The following is a 24,408-nucleotide window of genomic DNA, read 5'->3' on the forward strand; positions in this document are numbered from 1 at the left end:
TTAAGGGTGGTACCAAAGCAACCTTTACTAAAGGGACCTTTGGCACTGATCATAAGGGACCTATACGCTTTGAGCATTGCCCTTGAGCAGTCTAAGGGACCTTTGGCACTTAAGGGGCCCTTAAGACTTTTGAGCATCCAGCCCTAGGGAGAGAGGAGAGGAAGCACTTGCACACACCTGCCTTCCCAAGCCATACAGAGGCCTGGGGAAAGGATTTTTACTGGGTCCCTGTAACCTGCTCATGAGAGAAACATCCTTTCCAACCTGGTGGAGGTGTCTCATGGTAGTCACCAACACACAGGAGCAGAAGGGAGTCTCACAAGACACATGGATTTTATTCAATTCACTGCATAACACGGTCACAGTACCTGACTATCTCTTGCACGCCATAGCAACATCACAAACTCACTGTCCTGGTACACAGTTTCCCAGCTGGGTGAGAAAGGCACACCCAACAACAAGGGGGCAAACAAAGGGAAGGCAAGAAGGGAAGTGACATGCATCTGTTGTTTCTCACTGTCCAACTCTGACTGTTTGCGGTGCATCAGGACACCACCTTGGGCCATGCCACCTTCCCACCAAGGGCCAAATCCACAAAACAGGTTGCTACATAACATTCTGCAATTGGCCAAATGGCAAGCTTCTGCTCCCACTCCCACTCTGTAATCTCCGAGAAACGGCATCCATGAAGAATTGCGGCAGTTGGCGGGTGGAGGATGCTAATCCGCCTAAGCATGCTCATTGGCTGCTGGAACTGTTATGTCACTGACTTGATATCACACACATGGCAGCCAATCACAGGGAGGCTTTGTGTTATCACTGAGGAAGTCATATGGCATTGTTTACAAACCCTGATATAGCATCACGCACTCACAGCCACCACCTACTACAGTCAACTGTCCTCACAATGCTGGTGGCTAGTGAATCCCCTAAGAAAACAAGGAGACAATGATTCACCAACACTGAGACCTTAACCTTGGTGGAGGAGGTGGAGAGTTGGGGTGCAAGGGACAGTAAAACGCCACAAAAGAAGAAAGCTTGGGAAGATGTGGTAGGTGAGTGAAGTTATGACTTATGGTTCCTGGCACACAGTAACATATTTGCTTATTGTTTCATCTTGACCAAATTCCATGGAATTTAGTCAATGTTTTGGACATTGCTTTGAGTAAATTAGAAATTGTTTCTTTTTGCTTACCCTTTACAACATACATTAGTGACTTACATGTAGGTTTGGTATGGACATTATTTTTATTTCTTGACCAAACTGCTGGAGCAGGTTTATGTCTTAAATGTGTGTTTTACATTGTGAAAGGCTTAGGTTAGATTAGGTTGAGTTAAGTTAGCCAGGTTGGGTTAAGTTAGGCTGGTGTTGGCAGTGCTTAAAACCCATCCAGTTATATAACAAAAGTTTGCTCTTATGTACATATGCTAAGTTGATAGTGGTGTTGTTGTAAAGTTTACCAATAATTAATGTAGTGAAGATGGTCAAATGACTGCATGCTACAGTTTATAAAGTTATGATCACAACACCAGGAATATATCAAAGATAAATCCTAGTGTCATAATGTGAGTGCATGATTAATTATTGGGGGTAAGGGAGGGTCCCCAGGCTAGTTAATAACCATACCAAGAATCTGCTAACCATTGCATTACAAATAGGAGTGTGCATAGTATCTGTGGCAGTCAGGTCTAAGACAGTGACCACTGCAGTGCTTAATAACTTTTCAAGATAAGCTCTAATACATTCAGGTATTACAGTAGGTAGATTTAGGTTAACATAGGAGTTTCTAACTGGCTGATGCTATATATATATATATATATATATATATATATATATATATATATATATATATATATATATATATATATGTATATTGCAATTTTAATATCCATGCAGGTTGGGGACTTCAGTTGCAGGGCAACAGATCCACCACTCAGCTTCTCAATTTAGATACACACACACTTGAATATCAAACCAGCAAAACTATGTAATAGACATGAATAAGTTGACTGCTCATTAAAAATAGATATCAATAAAAACAGTCATCACAAAATACTAAATTATTCCCTCCTTGTAATAATGTAAGAACTTTCTTTCAGGAGTGTCTAGCCCTCTGCTGAACAACAGCAGATCCTCACCTGCTGGTGTTGCTGGGTCTGCTGGGTGTTGCTATGGGAGAGTCACCCTCATTACTGACAGTGGATGAGGACCTGACTTTCCAAATCATCCATCATACAGATGATGTCCCCCAATAGTGAATAATTATGCCATTTGTTTCATGTTGACGTGCATTGAGTTTTGTTCTCCAGTATATACCTGTGAACACTGTACATACATTTATCATGTGTTGTATTTTTCAACAGTATGTTTTTATTACAAACCACTAATATGCTATTTAAATATGTTAATAAAAGTCATGTTTTCATCTTAAATTTATTGCAGGCAGAACTTGAGCAGATGCAACAATTTATAGTGAATCTGAAGGAGATGGGAGACTTCCTGCATAGACTAGTGAAGGCACAATGGGAACTGGTGGCAGGCACAGTGAGAAGTGGTGGCAGGCACAACAGGAGTTGGTGGCAGGTACATCGAGAGCTGGTGGCAGGCACAACAAGAGCTGATGGTAGGTAAAATGAGAGCTGATGGCAGGCAAATTGGGAGATGGTGGCAGGCACAACAGGTGTTGGAGTCTCAGCAGCAATCTGCCCAAATACAAAGAGAATTTTTAGATTTATTCAGGCAGTTTATGGCTCATGCCACACAGTGCTTAAAATCAACTCAAAACATTAACATGTTGCTAAAAATGTTTAAATATATATAGTGCTATTTATTTTTTTTACTTTACCTTGTTTATATTAATACATTATCCTACCAAAGCATTTCATCTTTCCTTTGTGCTGTGATTCATGTTAGTGTTAGTTAACTGATATCTACAGTGTCACAGTATTACTTAGAAGTACAAAGTAACTGCCATCTGTGTAGGTAAGCTTGAATTTTTTTGTGGTGACGTGGTGGGAATTTTTGTACATATGTCTATTTACCTAATTGAGCTTCAAAGTAACTGAGTTGTACTCACTTATGTGGATGTGTTTCTTCTTTCACGAGTTGTGCTACCAAAGGCTCTGATACTTGCTAATTATTTTATTTGATAAGTGAATATCTACTATTGCTGTTTTTCTATAATTTTTGTATTATTCATACCTTATACTAGCAAGCTATTTCATTTATAGATGACCTCTCTAATTTAGTATGCATTGACACATTGAAAACCATTAATTCACTCACTATATGATTACTGAGACATGTAAGTGATACCTGTATTTCTTCTTTTATTGCTGGTAGAAGTTTTGGATGATTTCTTGCAGAGCAATTCTGCCCAAAATGTGTTGAGCTATCTGCTGCACTGCAGGTTCAGGCTCCACATGTGGACGCTGAGGTGAAGAGGTGGTAGCTGAAAATAAATGTAAGTTTTATAGACTTTTGTGAGGGGCTGAGAGGTTAGGGTTGTGGGGTTGCTTACTGGGACCATGAGATAGGGATCAAGGGGGTACCCACAACTGCCTGCAATATTATGATCCCAATTTGGAATGTTTATGATTTAGTAATGAAGTTGGGCAGCTTATCATTCTTGAAATAGTATTATGCCAAAGTTTTCTTCTGATGAGAATGTGAAGCAAATTAATAATATGTAACATAACAACCAATATGAATGGTGTATGTAGTCTGTAATAGGTGGTCTGGTCTGGAGCACAGGGCTGAAAATCTGTCAGGCACCTAAGAAATAAGTAACTGAATATAAAAATAGCACTAGATTATATTTTTGATTTTCTAAAGCAAAACAGCCAGAATCTTGAGCTGACATTACTTAACCTAACCTAACTGTGGGAGGCCCTGGAAGGCAGGGGCACTTCTTCCTGACATTTTTTTTCTTTTTCTTGCAGAGACTTTGGTAATTGATAATCTTTTCTTTTTTTTAAATAAATCTGGAGCACTTTTTTGTATCTATTTGTGTTGTTCATATAAAAGTGTACGGTGACTAACCTAACCTTTGGTAACTTATGGGGGCCTTAGCCAATCCCCTGGACCCCCTGAAGGGCAGGGGCACTTCTTCCTCACCTTAAAGTTATGTTTTATGTGTATCTAAAGGTATATGTGAAGAATGTAAGAGAATAGACCAGTAATAAGGACAGGGATAGGGCTCCCTTGACAATTACCAAAACAGCCAGCTCCTGTGCTGAAGCATGCAACACCAATGAGTTTTCAGAACTAGCGGTTGTCACCAGGTGGCAGCACAGACAAAACCTTCTCAATTTTTTTTTTTTTTTTTTTTTAATGTAGGAAGGACACTGGCCAAGGGCAAAAAAAATCTAATAAAAAAATGCCCACTGAAATGCCAGTCCCATAAAAGGGTCAAAGCAGTGGTCACAAATTGATGAATGTGTCTTGAAACCTCCCTCTTGAAGGAATTCAAGTCATAGGAAGGTGGAAATACAGAAGCAGGCAGGGAGTTCCAGAGTTTACCAGAGAAAGGGATGAATGATTGAGAATACTGGTTAACTCTTGCGTTAGAGAGGTGGACAGAATAGGAGTGAGAGAAAGAAGAAAGTCTTGTGCAGCGAGGCCGCGGGAGGAGGGGAGGCATGCAGTTAGCAAGATCAGAAGGGCAGTTAGCATGAAAATAGCGGTAGAAGACAGCTAGATATGCAACATTGCGGCGTTGAGAGAGAGGCTGAAGACAGTCAGTTAGAGGAGAGGAGTTGATGAGACGAAAAGCTTTTGATTCCACCCTGTCTAGAAGAGCAGTATGAGTGGAATCCCCCCAGACATGTGAAGCATACTCCATACATGGACGGATAAGGCCCTTGTACAGAGCAGCTGGGGAGGTGAGAAAAACTGGCGGAGACGTCTCAGAACACCTAACTTCATAGAAGCTGTTTTAGCTAGAGATGAGATGTGAAGTTTCCAGTTCAGATTATAAAAGACAGACCGAGGATGTTCAGTGTAGAAGAGGGGGACAGTTGAGTGTCATTGAAGAAGAGGGGATAGTTGTCTGGAAGGTTGTGTCGAGTTGATAGATGGAGGAATTGAGTTTTTGAGGCATTGAACAATACCAAGTTTGCTCTGCCCCAATCAGAAATTTTAGAAAGATCAGAAGTCAAGCGTTCTGTGGCTTCCCTGCGTGATATGTTTACCTCCTGAAGGGTTGGACGTCTATGAAAAGACGTGAAGTGCAGGGTGGTATCATCAGCGTAGGAGTGGATAGGACAAGAAGTTTGGTTTAGAAGATCATTAATGAATAATAAGAAGAGAGTGGGTGACAGGACAGAACCCTGAGAAACACCACTGTTAATAGATTTAGGAGAAGAACAGTGACCGTCTACCACAGCAGCAATAGAACGGTCAGAAAGGAAACTTGAGATGAAGTTACAGAGAGAAGGATAGAAACCATAGGAGGGTAGTTTGGAAATCAAAGCTTTGTGACAGACGTAGGAGGGTAGTTTGGAAATCAAAGCTTTGTGCCAGACTCTATCAAAAGCTTTTGATATGTCCAAGGCAACAGCAAAAGTTTCACCAAAATCTCTAAAAGAGGATGACCAAGACTCAGTAAGGAAAGCCAGAAGATCACCAGTAGAGCGGCCTTGACGGAACCCATACTGGCTATCAGATAGAAGGTTGTGAAGTAATAGATGTTTAAGAATCTTCCTGTTGAGGATAGATTCAAAAACTTTAGATAGGTAGGAAATTAAAGCAATAGGACGGTAGTTTGAGGGATTAGAACGGTCACCCTTTTAAGGAACAGGTTGAATGTAGGCAAACTTCCAGCAAGAAGGAAAGGTAGATGTTGACAGACAGAGCTGAAAGAGTTTGACTAGGCAAGGTGCAAGCATGGAGGCAGTTTCGCATATATCAGATATACCTAGTGTTATTCTATTTACATGAAGATGCAATGGGCTTATATAATATATTTTTTCTACGTAATCCTTTCTAAGTAGTAACACAAGTAAAATCAAACTCTTTTCATGAATAAATGTATATAAGTTGATTTTCTAGTGAATCGGCATTTAGATTTATTTGGTCATCTTAAGATTTCCAAATGAATACACTCTTGATTGGAAACGTCTTAATCTAGATGACAGTAAACATAAAGGCAACATGTCTGTGACATTCAGGAGTCCAAATTACATAGATCTCCTAGTTTATGGAAAGGGCAATTTTAATAATAAAAAAAAAAAAATTGGCAACTCGAGTGTCCTGGCGATAGTAATGCTGTATCTCTAAAACCCCCATCACACCAGAGCACGTCCTTATTACGTCCTGCAAAAATCGCCAGGACGTGTTGAGGACGGGTATGAACGCGGCAAGGACCGGCTTGGACGCAATGAGGCCCGCGAGGACGGCATGGACGTGGAGGGGTTTTGATACTGCTCAAAATTTACGTAGTGAGAGCGTAGAAAATTGATTACGTGTAATAGACCGTCTGCTGACCTAGTGCGGACCGGGTTGACGTATTAGGGACGCAGCGAGGACTTGGTTGACGCATTACTGACGCAGCGAGGACTTGGTTGACTGAGTGGCGGGAATAGGGAGGAGCTACACCTGCTCATGATAGCATCATCCGATTCAGTGAGTGGAGCATCCGACTCCTGATTTTCCTGAAAACCTTGAGAAGCTTCATCTGGTTCCTGTCTCCACGTTGGATTCTGGTGAGGCTGGCTGGGAGGGCTGGCTAGGTGTGCCTCCCTTGCTACTTACTTTTCCCCGGCACGTAGTCTTGGACAGCATGACGTTGTGTTATGAGGATGACTGTACAGCAGCTGGAGAACCCCTGAGGAGAGAAGAGAGGCGAGACCTGAAGTGACAGGAAGCAGCACATCCTACTAGTGTCACGTGAGCGTACTGCGCACCGGTTGGGCGCATGGTAAAAACTCAGTGAGCATGGCGGAACCTAGTGAGCGTGGCGGGAGCCTGATCACGCGCGTTATGCGCGTAGTTAAACCTGATTGGACCCAGTGATATCGTAGTAAGGTCAAAGGAGGTACGTAGTAAAGGCTTGGTAGATACGTAGCAGTAGAGAGATTTCGCATTTCCACCACGTCTCCACTACGTCCTCAAAATTTTCCTGAACGTGTTGAGAACCTACTGCGCGTAGTAAGGACTGCCTCTGGTGTGATGGGGCCTTAACCAAAACAAACACATGACTCGGCCGCGCTGGGTGAAATTAATAAACACTTTGTTGGACAAGTTGAATGTTGCTGCGGTGCCCATCTCCACTACGCCCTAAGCAAGAGGAGGAGGCAGTAGACACCTGCCGAAACGATAATTACTCCCAGTGAGGTCTAAAGCACTGTTCAGGGGGTGCTGTGAACTTATCATTAAACCCAGCTGTGACCTCACTGAACATTTCCCTTTTGTGTCTCAAAACACAAGGGGGCAGTCACAGCCTGCCCTCTAAAGACAACTCTCTTCCTCCACACAAAACTACAAGCACCTAATAACACACACACCCTTCACTCAAAGATTTTAAAATCATCATGGCGACTCCTACACCAGCCTCGGAGTCCCCATCTGGGGAGGGGACCATAAATCTCCCCAGGTCGGACTGCCTTTCTGTCGACGACCCTAAACGTCTTGACACCGCCCTCAACTTTTTCTTCATTAATTTCTCCAACATTCGCGGTCTAAGATCTAGTTTTCAATCTGTAGAACACCACCTCTCCTCTTCTAAATCTCATCTTCTTTTCCTCACTGAAACTCAGGTGTCTGAGGCAACTGACAGTAGCCCCTTTTCTGTTCCCTCCTACTTTCTCTATCCTCATTTTCGATCCAAAGCTGGATGCTGCGTTTATGTGCGCAATGATTTAACCTGCTCTCGTGCCCACGCTCTTGAATCTTCCGAGTTTTCCACCATCTGGCTACGACTACAGAGTCACTCTCATACTAAATTTATCTGTGCTGTATACCTCTCACCTAACTCCTCTGATTATAAGAAATTCTTTGACTACTTAACTTCCATAGTGGAGCACATTCTGACCCTCTTCCCTTTTGCAGAAATCTCCATTCTTGGAGACTTCAATGTTCACCACCAGCTTTGGCTTTCCTCTCCCTTCACTGACCATCCTGGTGAACTAGCCTATAACTTTGCTATCCTCCATGACCTAGAGCAATTGCTGCAACACCCTACTCGTATTCCTGACCGTCTTGGAGATACGCCCAACATTCTTGACCTTTTCCTGACCTCTAATCCTTCTGCTTATGCTGTCACCCTTTCTTCTCCGTTGGGCTCCTCTGATCACAATCTCATATCTTTATCTTGTCCTATCACTCCAATCCCTCCTCAGGATCCCCCTAAGCGAAGGTGCCTCTGGCGTTTTGCCTCTGCTAGTTGGGGGGACCTGACGAGGTATTTTGCTGATTTTCCTTGGAATGACTACTGCTTCCGTGTCAGAGACCCGTCTTTGTGTGCTGAGCGCATAACAGAGGTGATAGTGTCTGGCATGGAGGCGTACATTCCTCACTCTTTTTCTCGTCCTAAACCTTCTAAAACTTGGTTTAACACAGCTTGTTCTCGTGCTATACATGACAGAGAGGTGGCCCACAAAAGGTACTTAAGCCTTCCATCACCAGAATCTCATGCACTTTATATTTCTGCCCGGAACCATGCCAAGTCTGTTCTCTAACTAGCCAAAAACTCCTTCATTAACAGAAAATATCAAAACCTTTCAAGATCTAACTCCCCTCGTGATTTCTGGCATCTAGCCAAAAATATCTCCAATAACTTTGCTTCTTCTTCTTTCCCTCCTCTATTTCAACCAGATGGCACCACTGCTATTACATCTATTTCTAAAGCTGAACTCTCTGCTCAAACCTTTGCTAAAAACTACCTTGGACAATTCTGGGCTTGTTCCTCCCTCTCCTCCACCCTCTGACTACTTCATGCCATGTATTAAAATTCTTCGCAATGATGTTTTCCATGCCCTCGCTGGCCTAAACCCTCGGAAGGCTTATGGACCTGATGGGGTCCCTCCTATTGTTCTCCGAAACTGTGCCTCCGTCCTTGCACCTTGCCTAGTCAAACTCTTTCAGCTCTGTCTGTCAACATCTACCTTTCCTTCTTGCTGGAAGTTTGTTTACATTCAACCTGTTCCTATAAAGGGTTACCGTTCTAATCCCTGAAACTACCGTCCTATTGCTTTAATTTCCTGCCTATCTAAAGTTTTTTTTTAATCTATCCTCAACAGGAAGATTCTTAAACATCTATCACCATCTATCGCCAGTATGGGTTCCGTCAAGGCCGCTCTACTGGTGATCTTCTGGCTTTCCTTACTGAGTCTTGGTCATTTTCTTTTAGAGATTTTGGTGAAACTTTTGCTGTTGCCTTGGACATATCAAAAGCTTTTGATAGAGTCTGGCACAAAGCTTTGATTTCCAAACTACCCTCTTACGGTTTCTATCCTTCTCTCTGTAACTTCATCTCAAGTTTCCTTTCTGACTGTTCTATTGCTGCTGTGGTAGACGGTCACTGTTCTTCTCCTAAATCTATTAACAGGGGTGTTCCTCAGGGTTCTGTCCTGTCACCCACTCTCTTCTTGTTATTCATTAATGATCTTCTAAACCAAACTTCTTGTCCTATCCACTCCTACGCTGATGATACTACCCTGCACTTCTCCACGTCTTTTCATAGACGTCCAACCCTTCAGGAGGTAAACATATCACGCAGGGAAGCCACAGAATGCTTGACTTCTGATCTTTATAAAATTTCTGATTGGGGCAGAGGAAACTTGGTATTGTTCAATGCCTCAAAAACTCAATGCCTCCATCTATCAACTCGACACAACCTTCCAGACAACTATCCCCTCTTCTTCAATGACACTCAACTGTCCCCCTCTTCTACACTGAACATCCTCGGTCTGTCCTTTACTTATAATCTGAACTGGAAACTTCACATCTCATCTCTAGCTAAATCAGCTTCTATGAAGTTAGGTGTTCTGAGACGTCTCCGCCAGTTTTTCTCACCCCCCCCAGCTGCTAACTCTGTACAAGGGCCTTATCCGTCCATGTATGGAGTATGCTTCACATGTCTGGGGGGGATCCACTCATACTGTTCTTCTAGACAGGGTGGAATCAAAAGCTTTTCGTCTCATCAACTCCTCTCCTCTAACTGACTGTCTTCAGTCTCTCTCTCACCGCCGCAATGTTGCATATCTAGCTGTCTTCTACCGCCATTTTCATGCTAACTGCTCTTCTGATCTTGCTAACATGCCTCCCCTCCTTCCGCGGTCTCGCTGCACAAGACTTTCTTCTTTCTCTCACCCCTATTCTGTCCACCTCTCTAACGCAAGAGTTAACCAGTATTCTCAATCATTCATCCCTTTCTCTGGTAAACTCTGGAACTCCCTGCCTGTTTCTGTATTTCCACCTTCCTATGACTTGAATTCCTTCAAGAGGGAGGTTTCAAGTCACTTTTCATCAATTTTTGACCACTGCTTTGACCCTTTTGTGGGACTAGCATTTCAGTGGGCATTTTTTTTTTTTTTTATTGGATTTTTGTTGCCCTTGGCCAGTGTCCTTCCTACATAAAAAAAATAATATGGATTACGGCAACTGGACACAACAGCAGCAGCAGGATCGCCTGAGAGATGTTTGTTTTGGTTCTCGATTACTTTGCCTTTTCGCTCGCTTCGTGAGAGGGATGCTAAAATTCCCACAAAAAAAAAAAAAAAAAAACTAGAGCCATATATCACGATGTTAGTGAGTAGGTTGTGTCACTATATAGTACAGTGTGATTTTTTTATTTTTCATTGTCCAAATCAATAGTTTTTATAGTTGTAATATGCTTTATTTAAGATAATGCTAGCAGTCTACTCGATAATCACACACACAAAAAAAATAATAATAATAATTTGACCACATTCTCTCAATATTATCCATGCCGGATATTGAAAAGTCGATACATCATTTCAATAGTATCATGATGATCATTGTTCTATGCATCTTTACACACCTGGGATTTACTACAATAATATTTTAGCTCTCTTTCCTACAATTAGATGAGCAGCAACGGCATCTAGCGGTTTAGTTCCGAAAACTCCTCAGATCATCTTACCTGCAGTGTCTCCAATGACATTTTGGAAGGACCCACTGGCAAACAATCTCAGGGACAGCAAAACCTGGGCGTGAGTTGGCAATGCCTGGCTATGCCTTGTCCTCTCCAGCTGAGGCTGTATCTCCTCAAACAAGAGGATTAGCTCCTGCGGAGGGAAGCGATATTTGAGTATGAGTTCATTATCATTCAATGCCAAGAGATCAAGGTGATCCCGAAAGCGCCTTTCTCGCCTCAAGAAACGAACGTGGAAGTATGCAAAGATAATTTCCACTATATGCAGAAGCAACAAAAATAATACTTAACAGAATACACACTTCTTGCTGTGAGGCAGAATGGGGAGCGCTCACGTGTGGCAAACTTGCCTCCTTTTCCTTCTTTATTTTCGGTGTTCCATGCAAGATTTCACTTTATGTACACAAAACCATGCTTTCTTAGTGGTAAATGTTGTAACCAATAAAAAAAAAAAAGTTTATTTTGTGCACAAATATTTATATTTTTCGCTGAGGTGATGTTAACTTAGACCATCTTGGGAGGTGGTGTAAGTTAACCTTGCTACCATGGCAACAACAACCTACTCATTCATGGATACCATTTGGCAGCTGGAGGCTACTAATGGGCGCTGATCGCAGTTTGTTAAGTAGCAACCATTTTGTTTGGTCTGGCCCCAACTCTGCTGTGCCCTCGCTCACCCACACCCAGGCACAATCATACAGACACACGCGCATACATATAGAGGCACATACGCAACATTGCCCTCCCCGTTACAAACTACAGCCGACCCGGGCTATCACACATGCTTAACACCCTGCAAAAGATAACATGCAAATTACAAATCACATTACATAAGAAAATACACAATGCATAAACATATGAAATAGAGTGGACCCCTGCTCAGCACTCGATGAATCATTGCGGCCCCATTATATATATATATATATATATATATATATATATATATATATATATATATATATATATATATATATATATATATATATATATATATATATATATATATATATATATATATATATATATATATATATATATATATATATATATATATATATATATATATATATATATATATATATATATATATATATATATATATATATATATATATGATTAGCGTTTTTTTTTTTTTTTCTTTTTGCTCCAAGCACCAATCACACTCCCTTCTGTGCTCCATCACTTCTGGCAACCCTGCACTATCATGTCAGACATCAGACTCACATACTGCACTAATGGCTCACTGCCTCATTCCAGCCACAGCCACTATCTTGTGTACAGGTAAAGTAAGAAGTAAAATAACCAGATAATAGGTGCTGTAAGCTGTGAAGCAACTTAAAAAGATTTTGCCTCAGCGGCTGGGAAGTCCCAATTTTTAGATGCGCCCCAGACCGGCTCATAAAAAACCTGCCATTCTTTTTGTTGTTGGTTAGAGAGGCTGGGTTATTACAAAAAAAGATTGCCTTAGTCCTCTTTAAAGCCTAATTTAGTTAGGGAGGCTGGGTTAAGTTACAGAAAAAAAGGATTGCCTTAGTTTTCTTTAAAGCCTAATTTGGTTGGAGAGGCTGGGTTGTTACAAAAAGGATTGCTTTAGTCCTCTTTAAAACCTAATTTAATTAAAGAGGCTGTCTTATATTGGTTATATTAGTAAATTAAAAAAATGAATAAAAACCTACAAAAAAATTGTACAGTGAAAATATATAACTTTTCAGAAAAGCAAAGGTGTTTCATCTAATGGAGGCTATTCTAATACACTTCTCAAAATGCATAAATTAATTAATAAATAAGATTGCTAATGAATTAATGAATGTGAAGTGATTTTTGGAGTGATATTGTATTCACACATGGTGACCCTAGTTGTAGTTTTGGGTGTTCACTAGGTAATTTGGTCAACAGTCCAGAATCCCTAAAGACGCATCAGCTTATTTTATCTTAGGCATTTTTATTAATGTTAATGCTTTTATATGTTATGCTTTTTTTATTAATCTTAACTTTTCTACAGAACTATGAGTCCTAAATTATGCTGCCTCCGAGGGAGCTGAGGGCTCTACACCAAAGCGTCAGAAGAAAATCCTGACCTCGGATAAGGTTAACCTGCTGGACTGTCTTCAGAAGGGCACAAACTTTATCACAGTTGGAAAGAAGTACAGATTAAATAAGAACATGGTGTGGTACATTAAGAAAAGGGAAGAAACCATCAGGGAGTCTTTTATAGCCTCTGCACCTGTCTAGGACAAGAATGTGTCAGAGACGAGACAAAGCTATGGTAAAAATGGAGAATGCTCTTTCATTGTGGTTCCAGAATCAACATCGAAAGGGTGTGGGAGACAAGAGAGGGCTTTCATAACAATATCAATGAGAGAGAGAGAGAGAGAGAGAGAGAGAGAGAGAGAGAGAGAGAGAGAGAGAGAGAGAGAATTTCATATAAAGTCAATAAGCAATATGCAAATATATAATTATTGTATTTGAGATCAATCTAGGTTAAGGGACAGTATAACAAGGAAAATCAACCCTCGGGTCATCTTTCATTTGATATACAGTTTATTTCTTCTCCATCTATACACATACACATGTACGTACATGTGGACATGATCTCATTCACCCAGATGTCCAACCCAAAGACAGTCTCCCACCTCTCATACAAGTCCACCCAAGTTGAAAAACACTGTATGATCTGATTTGTATGTATGATTTGCCATCTAAATCCTGGTGGCATGGCACAACACTGGTTTTGCAGTTTTTTGTGGTCACAAATATGTTGAGCGGCCTAGAAGCAACAACAGAAAACAGGAAATGAGGAGTGGTACAGTAGCATTTCTTTATATTTTCAATGTTCAGCTGGTAATGTCTATGGGGGACAGGGGCGACAGCGATCAATAGCACGTTGGCTTCACATTTGTGATGTCAAGCCAACTCCTCCCATTATACCTCCATGAGTCAAAAATGTTGGAACCATCTTGCTGTGCCCAAGCATGTTTTCTGATGTGCTGTAAGCAAAGTTATGCCATATATTAATCAAGTAGTGAAGAAAAAGTTACATTCCTTATATTAAAATTTAATGAATGATTTGTTTTCTTTGTTGTTGGTTCATTTGTATGTTCTAATTATGACTAAATTGATATTTGATCGAAATGTGTTGTTTTCTGGAAACAGGTGGTACATGGTGATGGTACAGGACCTCCAAGTGGTACTCAGTCAGAAAAAGTTTCGGAACCACTGTTGTTCGGGATTCAGTTGAATCCCGAACCTACCTTTCCTTCTTGCTGGAAGTTTGTTTACATTCAACCTGTTCCTAAAAAGGGTGACCATTCTAATCCCTGAAACTACCGTCCTATTGCTTTAATTTCCTGCCTATCTAAAGTTTTTTTTTAATCTATCCTCAACAGGAAGATTCTTAAACATCTATCACCATCTATCGCCAGTATGGGTTCCGTCAAGGCCGCTCTACTAGTGATCTTCTGGCTTTCCTTACTGAGTCTTGGTCATTTTCTTTTAGAGATTTTGGTGAAACTTTTGCTGTTGCCTTGGACATATCAAAAGCTTTTGATAGAGTCTGGCACAAAGCTTTGATTTCCAAACTACCCTCTTACGGTTTCTATCCTTCTCTCTGTAACTTCATCTCAAGTTTCATTTCTGACCGTTCTATTGCTGCTGTGGTAGACGGTCACTGTTCTTCTCCTAAATCTATTAACAGTGGTGTTCCTCAGGGTTCTGTCCTGTCACCCACTCTCTTCTTGTTATTCATTAATGATCTTCTAAACCAAACTTCTTGTCCTATCCACTCCTACGCTGATGATACTACCATGCACTTCTCCACGTCTTTTCATAGACGTCCAACCCTTCAGGAGGTAAACATATCACGCAGGGAAGCCACAGAATGCTTGACTTTTGATCTTTATAAAATTTCTGATTGGGGCAGAGGAAACTTGGTATTGTTCAATGCCTCAAAAACTCAATTCCTCCATCTATCAACTCGACACAACCTTCCAGACAACTATCCCCTCTTCTTCAATGACACTCAACTGTCCCCCTCTTCTACACTGAACATCCTCGGTCTGTCCTTTACTTATAATCTGAACTGGAAACTTCACATCTCATCTCTAGCTAAAACAGCTTCTATGAAGTTAGGTGTTCTGAGACGTCTCCGCTAGTTTTTCTCACCCCCCCCCCCCAGCTGCTAACTCTGTACAAGGGCCTTATCCGTCCATGTATGGAGTATGCTTCACATGTCTGAGGGTTCCACTCATGCTGCTCTTCTAGACAGGGTGGAATCAAAAGCTTTTCATCTCATCAACTCCTCTCCTCTAACTGACTGTCTTCAGCCTCTCTCTCACTGCCGCAATGTTGCATCTCTATCTGTCTTCTACTGCTATTTTCATGCTAACTGCATGCCTCCCCTCCTCCCACGGCTTCGCTGCACAAGACTTTCTTCTTTCTCTCACCCCTATTCTGTCCACCTCTCTAATGCAAGAGTTAACCAGTATTCTCAATCATTCATCCCTTTCTCTGGTAAACTCTGGAACTCCTTGCCTGCTTCTGTATTTCCACCTTCCTATGACTTGAATTCCTTCAAGAGGGAGGTTTCAAGACACATTCATCAATTTGTGACCACTGCTTTGACCCTTTTATGGGACTGGCATTTCAGTGGGCATTTTTTTATTAGATTTTTTTTGCCCTTGGCCAGTGTCCTTCCTACATTAAAAAAAAAAAAAAAAAAAATTGAGAAGGGTTTGTCTGTGCTGCCACCTGGTGACAACCACTAGTTCTGAAAACTCATTGGTGTTGCATGCTTCAGCACAGGAGCTGGCTGTTTTGGTAATTGTCAAGGGAGCCCTATCCCTGTCCTTATTACTGGTCTATTCTCTTACATTCTTCACATATACCTTTAGATACACTTAAAACATAACTTTAAGGTGAGGAAGAAGTGCCCCTGCCCTTCAGGGGGTCCAGGGGATTGGCTAAGGCCCCCATAAGTTACCAAAGGTTAGGTTAGTCACCGTACACTTATATATGAACAACACAAATAGATACAAAAAAGTGCTCCAGATTTATTTAAAAAAAGAAAAGATTATCAATTACCAAAGTCTCTGCAAGAAAAAGAAAAAAATAAGGTCAGGAAGAAGTGCCCCTGCCTTCCAGGGCCTCCCACAGTTAGGTTAGGTTAAGTAATGTCAGCACAAGATTCTGGCTGTTTTGCTTTAGAAAATCAAAAATAAAATTTAGTGCTATTTTTATATTCAGTTACTTATTTCTTAGGTGCCTGACAGATTTTCAGCCCTGTGCTCCAGACCAGACCACCTATTACAGACTACATACACCATTCATATTGGTTGTTATGTTACATATTATTAATTTGCTTCACATTCTCATCAGAAGAAAACTTTGGCATAATACTCATCCTGGTGAACTAGCCTACAACTTTTTTTTTTTTTTTATGTAGGAAAGACACTGGCCAAGGGCAACAAAAATCTAATAAGAAAAATGCCCACTGAAATGCCAGTCTCATAAAAGGGTCAAAGCAGTGGTCAAAAATTGATGGATAAGTGTCTTGAAACCTCCCTCTTGAAGGAATTTAAGTCATAGGAAGGTGGAAATACAGAAGCAGGCAGGGAGTTCCAGAGTTTACCAGAGAAAGGGATGAGTGATTGAGAATACTGGTTAACTCTTGCGTTAGAGAGGTGGACAGAACAGGGGTGAGAGAAAGAAGAAAGTCTTGTGCAGCGAGACCGCGGAAGGAGGGGAGGTATGCAGTTAGCAAGATCAGAAGAGCAGTTAGCATGAAAATAGCATCAGAAGACAGCTAGATATGCAACATTGCGGCGGTGAGAGAGAGGCTGAAGACAGTCAGTTAGAGGAGAGGAGTTGATGAGACGAAAAGCTTTTGATTCCACCCTGTCTAGAAGAGCAGTATGAGTGGAATCCCCCCAGACATGTGAAGCATACTCCATACATGGACGGATAAGGCCCTTGTACAGAGTTAGCAGCTGGGGGGGGGGGTGAGAAAAACTGGCGGAGACGTCTCAGAACACCTAACTTCATAGAAGCTGTTTTAGCTAGAGATGAGATGTGAAGTTTCCAGTTCAGATTATAAGTAAAGGACAGACCGAGGATGTTCAGTGTAAAAGAGGGGGACAGTTGAGTGTCATTGAAGAAGAGGGGATAGTTGTCTGGAAGGTTGTGTCGAATTAATAGATGGAGGAATTGAGTTTTTGAGGCATTGAACAATACCAAGTTTGCTCTGCCCCAATCAGAAATTTTAGAAAGATCAGAAGTCAGGTGTTCTGTGGCTTCCCTGCGTGATATGTTTACCTCCTGAAGGGTTGGACGTCTATGAAAAGACGTGGAAAAGTGCAGGGTGGTATCATCACCGTAGGAGTGGACAGGACAAGAAGTTTGATTTAGAAGATCATTAATGAATAATAAGAAGAGAGTGGGTGACAGGACAGAACCCTGAGGAACACCACTGTTAATAGATTTAGGAGAAGAACAGTGACCGTCTACCACAGCAGCAATAGAACGGTCAGAAAGGAAACTTGAGATGAAGTTACAGAGAGAAGGATAGAAGCCGTAGGAGGGTAGTTTGGAAATCAAAGCTTTGTGCCAGACTCTATCAAAAGCTTTTGATATGTCCAAGGCAACAGCAAAAGTTTCACCAAAATCTCTAAAAGAGGATGACCAAGACTCAGTAAGGAAAGCCAGAAGAGCGGCCTTGACGGAACCCATACTGGCGATCAGATAGAAGGTTGTGAAGTGATAGATGTTTAAGAATCTTCCTGGTGAGGATAGATTCAAAAACTTTAGATAGGCAGGAAATTAAAGCAATAGGACGGTAGTTTGAGGGATTAGAACGGTCACCCTTTTTAGGAACAGGTTGAATGTAGGCAAATTTCCAGCAAGAAGGAAAGGTAGATGTTGACAGACAGAGCTGAAAGAGTTTGACTAGGCAAGGTGCAAGCACGGAGGCACAGTTTCGGAGAACAATAGGAGGGACCCCATCAGGTCCATAAGCCTTCCGAGGGTTTAGGCCAGCGAGGGCATGGAAAATATCATTGCGAAGAATTTTAATAGGTGGCATGAAGTAGTCAGAGGGTGGAGGAGAGGGAGGAACAAGCCCAGAATCGTCCAAGGTAGAGTTTTTAGCAAAGGTTTGAGCAGAGAGTTCGGCTTTAGAAATAGATGTGATAGCAGTGGTGCCATCTGGTTGAAATAGAGGAGGGAAAGAAGAAGAAGCAAAGTTATTGGAGATATTTTTTTACTAGATGCCAGAAATCACGAGGGGAGTTACATCTTGAAAGGTTTTGACATTTTCTGTTAATGAAGAAGTTTTTGGCTAGTTGGAGAACAGACTTGGCATGGTTCCGGGCAGAAATATAAAGTGCATGAGATTCTGGTGATGGAAGGCTTAAGTACCTTTTGTGAGCCACCTCTCCATCATGTATAGCACGAGAACAAGCTGTGTTAAGCCAAGGTTTAGAAGGTTTAGGACGAGAAAAAGAGTGAGGAATGTATGCCTCCATGCCAGACACTATCACCCCTATTATGCGCTCAGCACACAAAGACGGGTCTCTGACACGGAAGCAGTAGTCATTCCAAGGAAAATCAGCAAAATACCTCCTCAGGTCCCCCCAACTAGCAGAGGCAAAACGCCAGAGGCACCTTCGCTTAGGGGGATCCTGAGGAGGGATTGGAGTGATAGGACAAGATAAAGATATGAGATTGTGATCAGAGGAGCCCAACGGAGAAGAAAGGGTGACAGCATGAGCAGAAGGATTAGAGGTCAGGAAAAGGTCAAGAATGTTGGCGTATCTCCAAGACGGTCAGGAATACGAGTAGGGTGTTGCACCAATTGCTCTAGGTCATGGAGGATAGCAAAGTTGTAGGCTAGTTCACCAGGATGGTCAGTAAAGGGAGAGGAAAGCCAAAGCTGGTGGTGAACATTGAAGTCTCCAAGAATGGAGATTTCTGCAAAAGGGAAGAGGGTCAGAATGTGCTCCACTTTGGAAGTTAAGTAGTCAAAGAATTTCTTATAGTCAGAGGAGTTAGGTGAGAGGTATACAGCACAGATAAATTTAGTATGAGAGTGACTCTGTAGTCGTAGCCAGATGGTGGAAAACTCAGAAGATTCAAGAGCGTGGGCACGAGAGCAGGTTAAGTCATTGTGCACATAAACGCAGCATCCAGCTTTGGATCGAAAATGAGGATAGAGAAAGTAGGAGGGAACAGAAAAGGGGCTACTGTCAGTTGCCTCAGACACCTGAGTTTCAGTGAGGAAAAGAAGATGAGGTTTAGAAGAGGAGAGGTGGTGTTCTACAGATTGAAAATTAGATCTTAGACCGCGAATGTTGCAGAAGTTAATGAAGAAAAAGTTGAGGGGGGTGTCAAGACACTTAGGGTCGTCGACAGAAAGGCAGTCCGACCTGGGGACATTTATGGTCCCCTCCCCAGATGGGGACTCTGAGGCTGGTGTAGGAGTCGCCATGATGATTTTAAAATTTTTGAGTGAAGGATGTGTGTGTTATTAGGTGCTTGTAGTTTTGTGTGGAGGAAGAGAGTTGTCTTTAGAGGGCAGGCTGTGACTGCCCCCTTGTGTTGTGAGACACAAAGGGAAACGTTGAGTGAGGTCACAGCTGGGTTTAATGATAAGTTCACAGCACCCCCTGAACAGTGCTTTAGACCTCACTGAGAGTAATTATCGTTTCGGCAGGTGTCTACTGCCTCCTCCACGACCTAGAGCAATGGGTGCAACATCGTACTCGTATTCCTGACCGTCTTGGAGATACACCCAACATTCTTGACCTTTTCTTGACCTTTAATCCTTCTGCTTATGCTGTCACCCTTTCTTCTCTGTTGGGCTCGTCCGATCACAATCTAACATCTGTATCTTATCCTATCACTCCAATCCCTCTTCAGGATCCCCCTAAGCAAAGGTGCCTCTGGCGTTTTGCCTCTGCTAGTTAGGGGGACCTGAGAAGGTATTTTACTAATTTTCCTTGGAATGACTACTGCTTCCGTGTCAGAGACCTTTCTTTGTTTGATGATCTCATAACAGAGGTGATACTGTCTGTCATGGAGGCGTACATTCCTCACTCTTTTTTTCGACCTAAACCTTCCAAACCTTGGTTTAACACAGCTTGTTCTCCTGCTATTCATGATAGAGAGGTGGGCCACAAAAGGTCCTTAAGCCTTCCATCACCAGAATCTCATGCACTTTATATTTCTGCCCGGAACCATGCCAAGTCTGTTCTCCAACTAGCAAAAAACTCCTTCATTAACAGAAAGTGTCAAAACCTTTCAAGATCTAACTCCCCTCGTGACTTCTGGCATCTAGCCAAAAATATCTCTAATAACTTTGCTTCTTCTTCCTTCCCTCCTTTATTTCAACCAGAACAACTATCACATGTATTTCTAAAACTGAACTCTTCGCTCAAACCTTTGCTAAAAACGCTACCTTGGACGATTCTGGGCTTGTTCCTCCCTCTCCTTCATCCTCTGACTACTTCATGCTACCTATTAAAATTCTTCGCAATGATGTTTTCCATACCTTTGCTGGCCTAAACCCTCGGAAGGCTTATGGACCTGATGGGGTCCCTCCTATTGTTCTCCGAAACTGTGCCTCCATCCTTGCACCTTGCCTAGTCAAATTTTTTTATCTCTGTCTGTCAACATCTACCTTTCCTTCTTGCTGGAAGTTTGTCTACATTCAGCTTGTTCCTAAAAAGGGTGACCGTCCTAATCCCTCAAACTACCGTCCTATTGCTTTAATTTCCTGCCTATCTAAAGTTTTTGAATCTATCCTCAACAGGAAGATTCTTAAACATCTATCACTTCACAACCTTCTATCTTATTGCCAGTATGGGTTCTGTCAAGGCCGCTCTACTGGTGATCTTCTGGCTTTCCTTACTGAGTCTTGGTCATTTTCTTTTAGAGATTTTGGTGAAACTTTTGCTGTTGCCTTTGACATATCAAAAACTTTTGATAGAGTCTGGCACAAAGCTTTGATTTCCAAACTACCCTCCTACGGCTTCTATCCTTCTCTGTGTAACTTCATTTCAAGTTTTCTTTCTGACCATTCTATTGCTGCTGTGGTAGACGGTCACTGTTCTTCTCCTAAATCTATTAACAGTGGTGTTCCTCAGGGTTCTGTCCTGTCACCCACTCTCTTCTTATTATTCATTAATGATCTTCAAAACCAAACTTCTTGTCCTATCCACTCCTACGCTGATGATACCACCCTGCACTTATCCACGTCTTTTCATAGACGTCCAACCCTTCAGGAGGTAAACATTTCAAGCAGGGAAGCCACAGAACGCCTGACTTCTGATCTTTCTAAAATTTCTGATTGGGGCAGAGCAAACTTGGTATTGTTCAATGCCTCAAAAACTCAATTCCTCCATCTATCAATTCGACACAACCTTCCAGACAACTATCCCCTCTTCTTCAATGACACTCAACTGCCCCCCTCTTTTACACTGAACATCCTCGGTCTGTCCTTTACTTATAATCTGAACTGGAAACTTCACATCTCATTTCTAGCTAAAACAACTTCTATGAAGTTAGGTGTTCTGAGACGTCTCCGCCAGTTTTTCTCACCCCCCCCCCAGGTGGTAACTCTGTACAAGGGCCTTATCCGTCCATGTATGGAGTATGCTTCACATGTCTGGGGGGGTTCCACTCATACTGCTCTTCTAGACAGGGTGGAATCAAAAGCTTTTCGTCTCATCAACTCCTCTCCTCTAACTGACTGTCTTCAGCCTCTCTCTCACCGCCGCAATGTTGCATATCTAGCTGTCTTCTACCGCTATTTTCATGCTAACTGCTCTTCTGATCTTGCTAATTGCATACCTCCCCTCCTTCCGCGGTCTCGCTGCACAAGACTTTCTTCTTTCTCTCACCCCTGTTCTGTCCACCTCTCTAACGCAAGAGTTAACCAGTATTCTCAATCACTCATCCCTTTCTCTGGTAAACTCTGGAACTCCCTGCCTGCTTCTGTATTTCCACCTTCCTATGACTTAAATTCCTTCAAGAGGGAGGTTTCAAGACACTTATCCATCAATTTTTGACCACTGCTTTGACCCTTTTATGGGACTGGCATTTCAGTGGGCATTTTTCTTATTAGATTTTTGTTGCCCTTGGCCAGTGTCTTTCCTACATAAAAAAAAAAAAAAAAGTTGTAGGCTAGTTCACCAGGATGGTCAGTGAAGGAAGAGGAAACCCAAAACTGGTGGTGAACATTGAAGTCTCCAAGAATGGAGATCTCTGCAAAAGGGAAGAGGGAGTTAAGTAGTTAAGTAGTCAAAGAATTTCTTATAGTCAGAGGAGTTAGGTGAGAGGTATACAGTACAGATAGATTTTAGTGTGAGAGTGACTCTGTAGTCATAGCCAGATGGTGGAAAACTTGAAAGATTCAAGAGCGTGGGCACGAGAGCAGGTTAAGACATTGCGCACATAAACGCAACATCCAGCTTTGGATCGAAAATGAGGATAGAGAAATTAGGAGGGTAAAGAAAAGGGTCTACTGTCAGTTGCCTCAGACACCTGAGTTTTAGTGAGGAAAAGAAGATGAGGCTTAGAAGAGGAGAGGTGGTGTTCTACAGATTGAAAATTAGATCTTAGACCACAAATGTTGCAGAAGTTAATGAAGAAAAAGTTGAGGGGGGTGTCAAGACACTTAGGGTTGTCGACAGAAAGGCAGTCTGACCTGGGGACATTTATGATCCCCTCCCAAGATGGGGACTCCGAGGCTGGTGTAGGAGTCGCAAATTGCTTGCCACTTTGAAATTGTTCCTCAATTATGGCTTCTCGAAGAATTCTGAGATTTCCATAATGAACACTGATATCTCTATTCTTGATGTGTTCCACAAACTGTAGCAGTGTCCATACAGCTATGCACTTCTGATAGTTTTGGCATTGTCACCAGCATTTCTTCCTCATCACTGCTCTTACTCTCCTGGATATTGACCACCTCCCACAACAATCTCTTTATCTGAATGTATCTCTGGTATCCCGGATCACTCTCATCCTTTACTCTCGCCAGCCAATCTTGGAACATCCTCCAATGTTATATCTTTCTCGCCTGCACACTGCATCCCACGGTGAAAGTCAGTGGCTTCAAAACTCTCGAAGTTGTAATTAGAATTAGCATCAGTTAGAAGTTTCTTCCAGCTGTTTGCTAAGATAGATATTTTCAGATTTTTTCATGAATTAGCAAAGTTAAATATGGCAGACTTATGATGTAATTATGTATGTTTTGAAGTGTGCGTAGTCCCATGGTGTTGTTTTCTGTATCCTGTTCATTCTCGATAACCACCATAACCTCAATCAGTAGCGTCATTGGTATCTTCTCTTAAGTGCCTGTCACACTTTGACGATTTAGAGAACATATGGCTAGCGTATGGAAAACGGTGGCGTACGTCCAGCATGAGCTGAATAAGTTGTGGGTATGCTGTTCCATCATTAGGAGCACACTGAAGTACGGTGCTGTACGTTGTCGTACAGGGAGAGCCAGAAATTTTTGAGCATGCACAAAATTCTCGACATGCGCCAGCGTATGGCCAGTACAATATGCATACGCTTGGGATAAGTTGGAGGCTTGTTAGGCGATCGTTATCATTCGTTCTCTGATCGTTCTTCACGCGTTGTATTCGTTAATTTGATGACCAATGTACCAAGAATGCATAGCTGTCATGTTTGAAATGGCCACTGGACGTGTAGCGAATGTATGGACACTACATGCAACGTACACTAACAGGTTGGACGTGATGGCAACGAATGTAAAATTTACATAACATGTTGCAAACGTACTCATTGCGTGAATACCGTGTTTGGAGTGTTTTAGAGGGATTGGTCTATAAAAAGGCCTCTTTTTCAGAGGAAACCTTCACTTTGCAGGTAGCATCCTGTGAAGAGATTGAGTGTCCGGAAGTGCTGAGAAGAAACTACCAGCTTGCTGTCCTGCAACATTAGAATGACCTCACAGATTTGATTTGCAAAGAACTAGAAGAAATGCAGGTGTTATTACAACATATATGTATTTTGTATGTATTGTTGGCAAATGAAGCTATGTACTGGAGAAAAGCCCTCTGAATGAATTATTATTACTATTTTTATTATTATGTCGACAGAGAAACTGGATGAGGTCTTGGATAGGGAGACACCAACAGTTTGGCTTGTATGACCAGCTGATGGTGGAACTGAGGGCTGAGGACCCAGCATCATTCACCAACTTCATGCAGATGGTTCCAGCAATGTTTGATGAGCTGCTAGGAGGACTTGCCCCAAGGATAACTAAGCA

The 24,408-nt window shown here is 42.0% G+C and overlaps 1 protein-coding gene and 1 long non-coding RNA gene across 4 annotated transcripts in view; one reads left to right on the forward strand and one right to left on the reverse strand.

The window, feature by feature from the left end:
• LOC135099763 (uncharacterized) lies at positions 1–14,131 on the forward strand. Its single transcript, XR_010268349.1, has 5 exons — positions 1–1,055; positions 2,101–2,255; positions 2,444–2,624; positions 3,367–3,464; positions 13,120–14,131. It is a non-coding gene; the product is annotated as an uncharacterized LOC135099763 (long non-coding RNA).
• The window catches only part of LOC135099762 (uncharacterized), a 26,797-nt gene continuing 4,809 nt past the window's right edge, over positions 2,421–24,408 (reverse strand). Inside the window, exons 1-5 of one of the 3 annotated variants that reach the window (XR_010268348.1) lie at positions 11,420–11,906; positions 11,106–11,250; positions 6,755–6,827; positions 3,317–3,452; positions 2,421–2,703 (exon numbers count right to left, since the gene is read on the reverse strand). Coding sequence is in view for 2 of the 3 variants with exons in the window: in XM_064002271.1 (XP_063858341.1) it covers positions 3,331–3,452; positions 11,106–11,250 (267 nt within the window). In the remaining variant the exon portion in view is untranslated. Of the gene's footprint in view, positions 2,704–3,316; positions 3,453–6,754; positions 6,828–11,105; positions 11,251–11,419; positions 11,907–24,408 lie in introns of those variants that run through there. The other 2 variants (XM_064002272.1, XM_064002271.1) reach the window with 2 other exon arrangements.

Source organism: Scylla paramamosain, chromosome 4 (genome assembly GCF_035594125.1).
Source record: "Scylla paramamosain isolate STU-SP2022 chromosome 4, ASM3559412v1, whole genome shotgun sequence".
In the NCBI taxonomy this organism is placed as follows: Eukaryota; Metazoa; Arthropoda; class Malacostraca; order Decapoda; family Portunidae; genus Scylla; species Scylla paramamosain.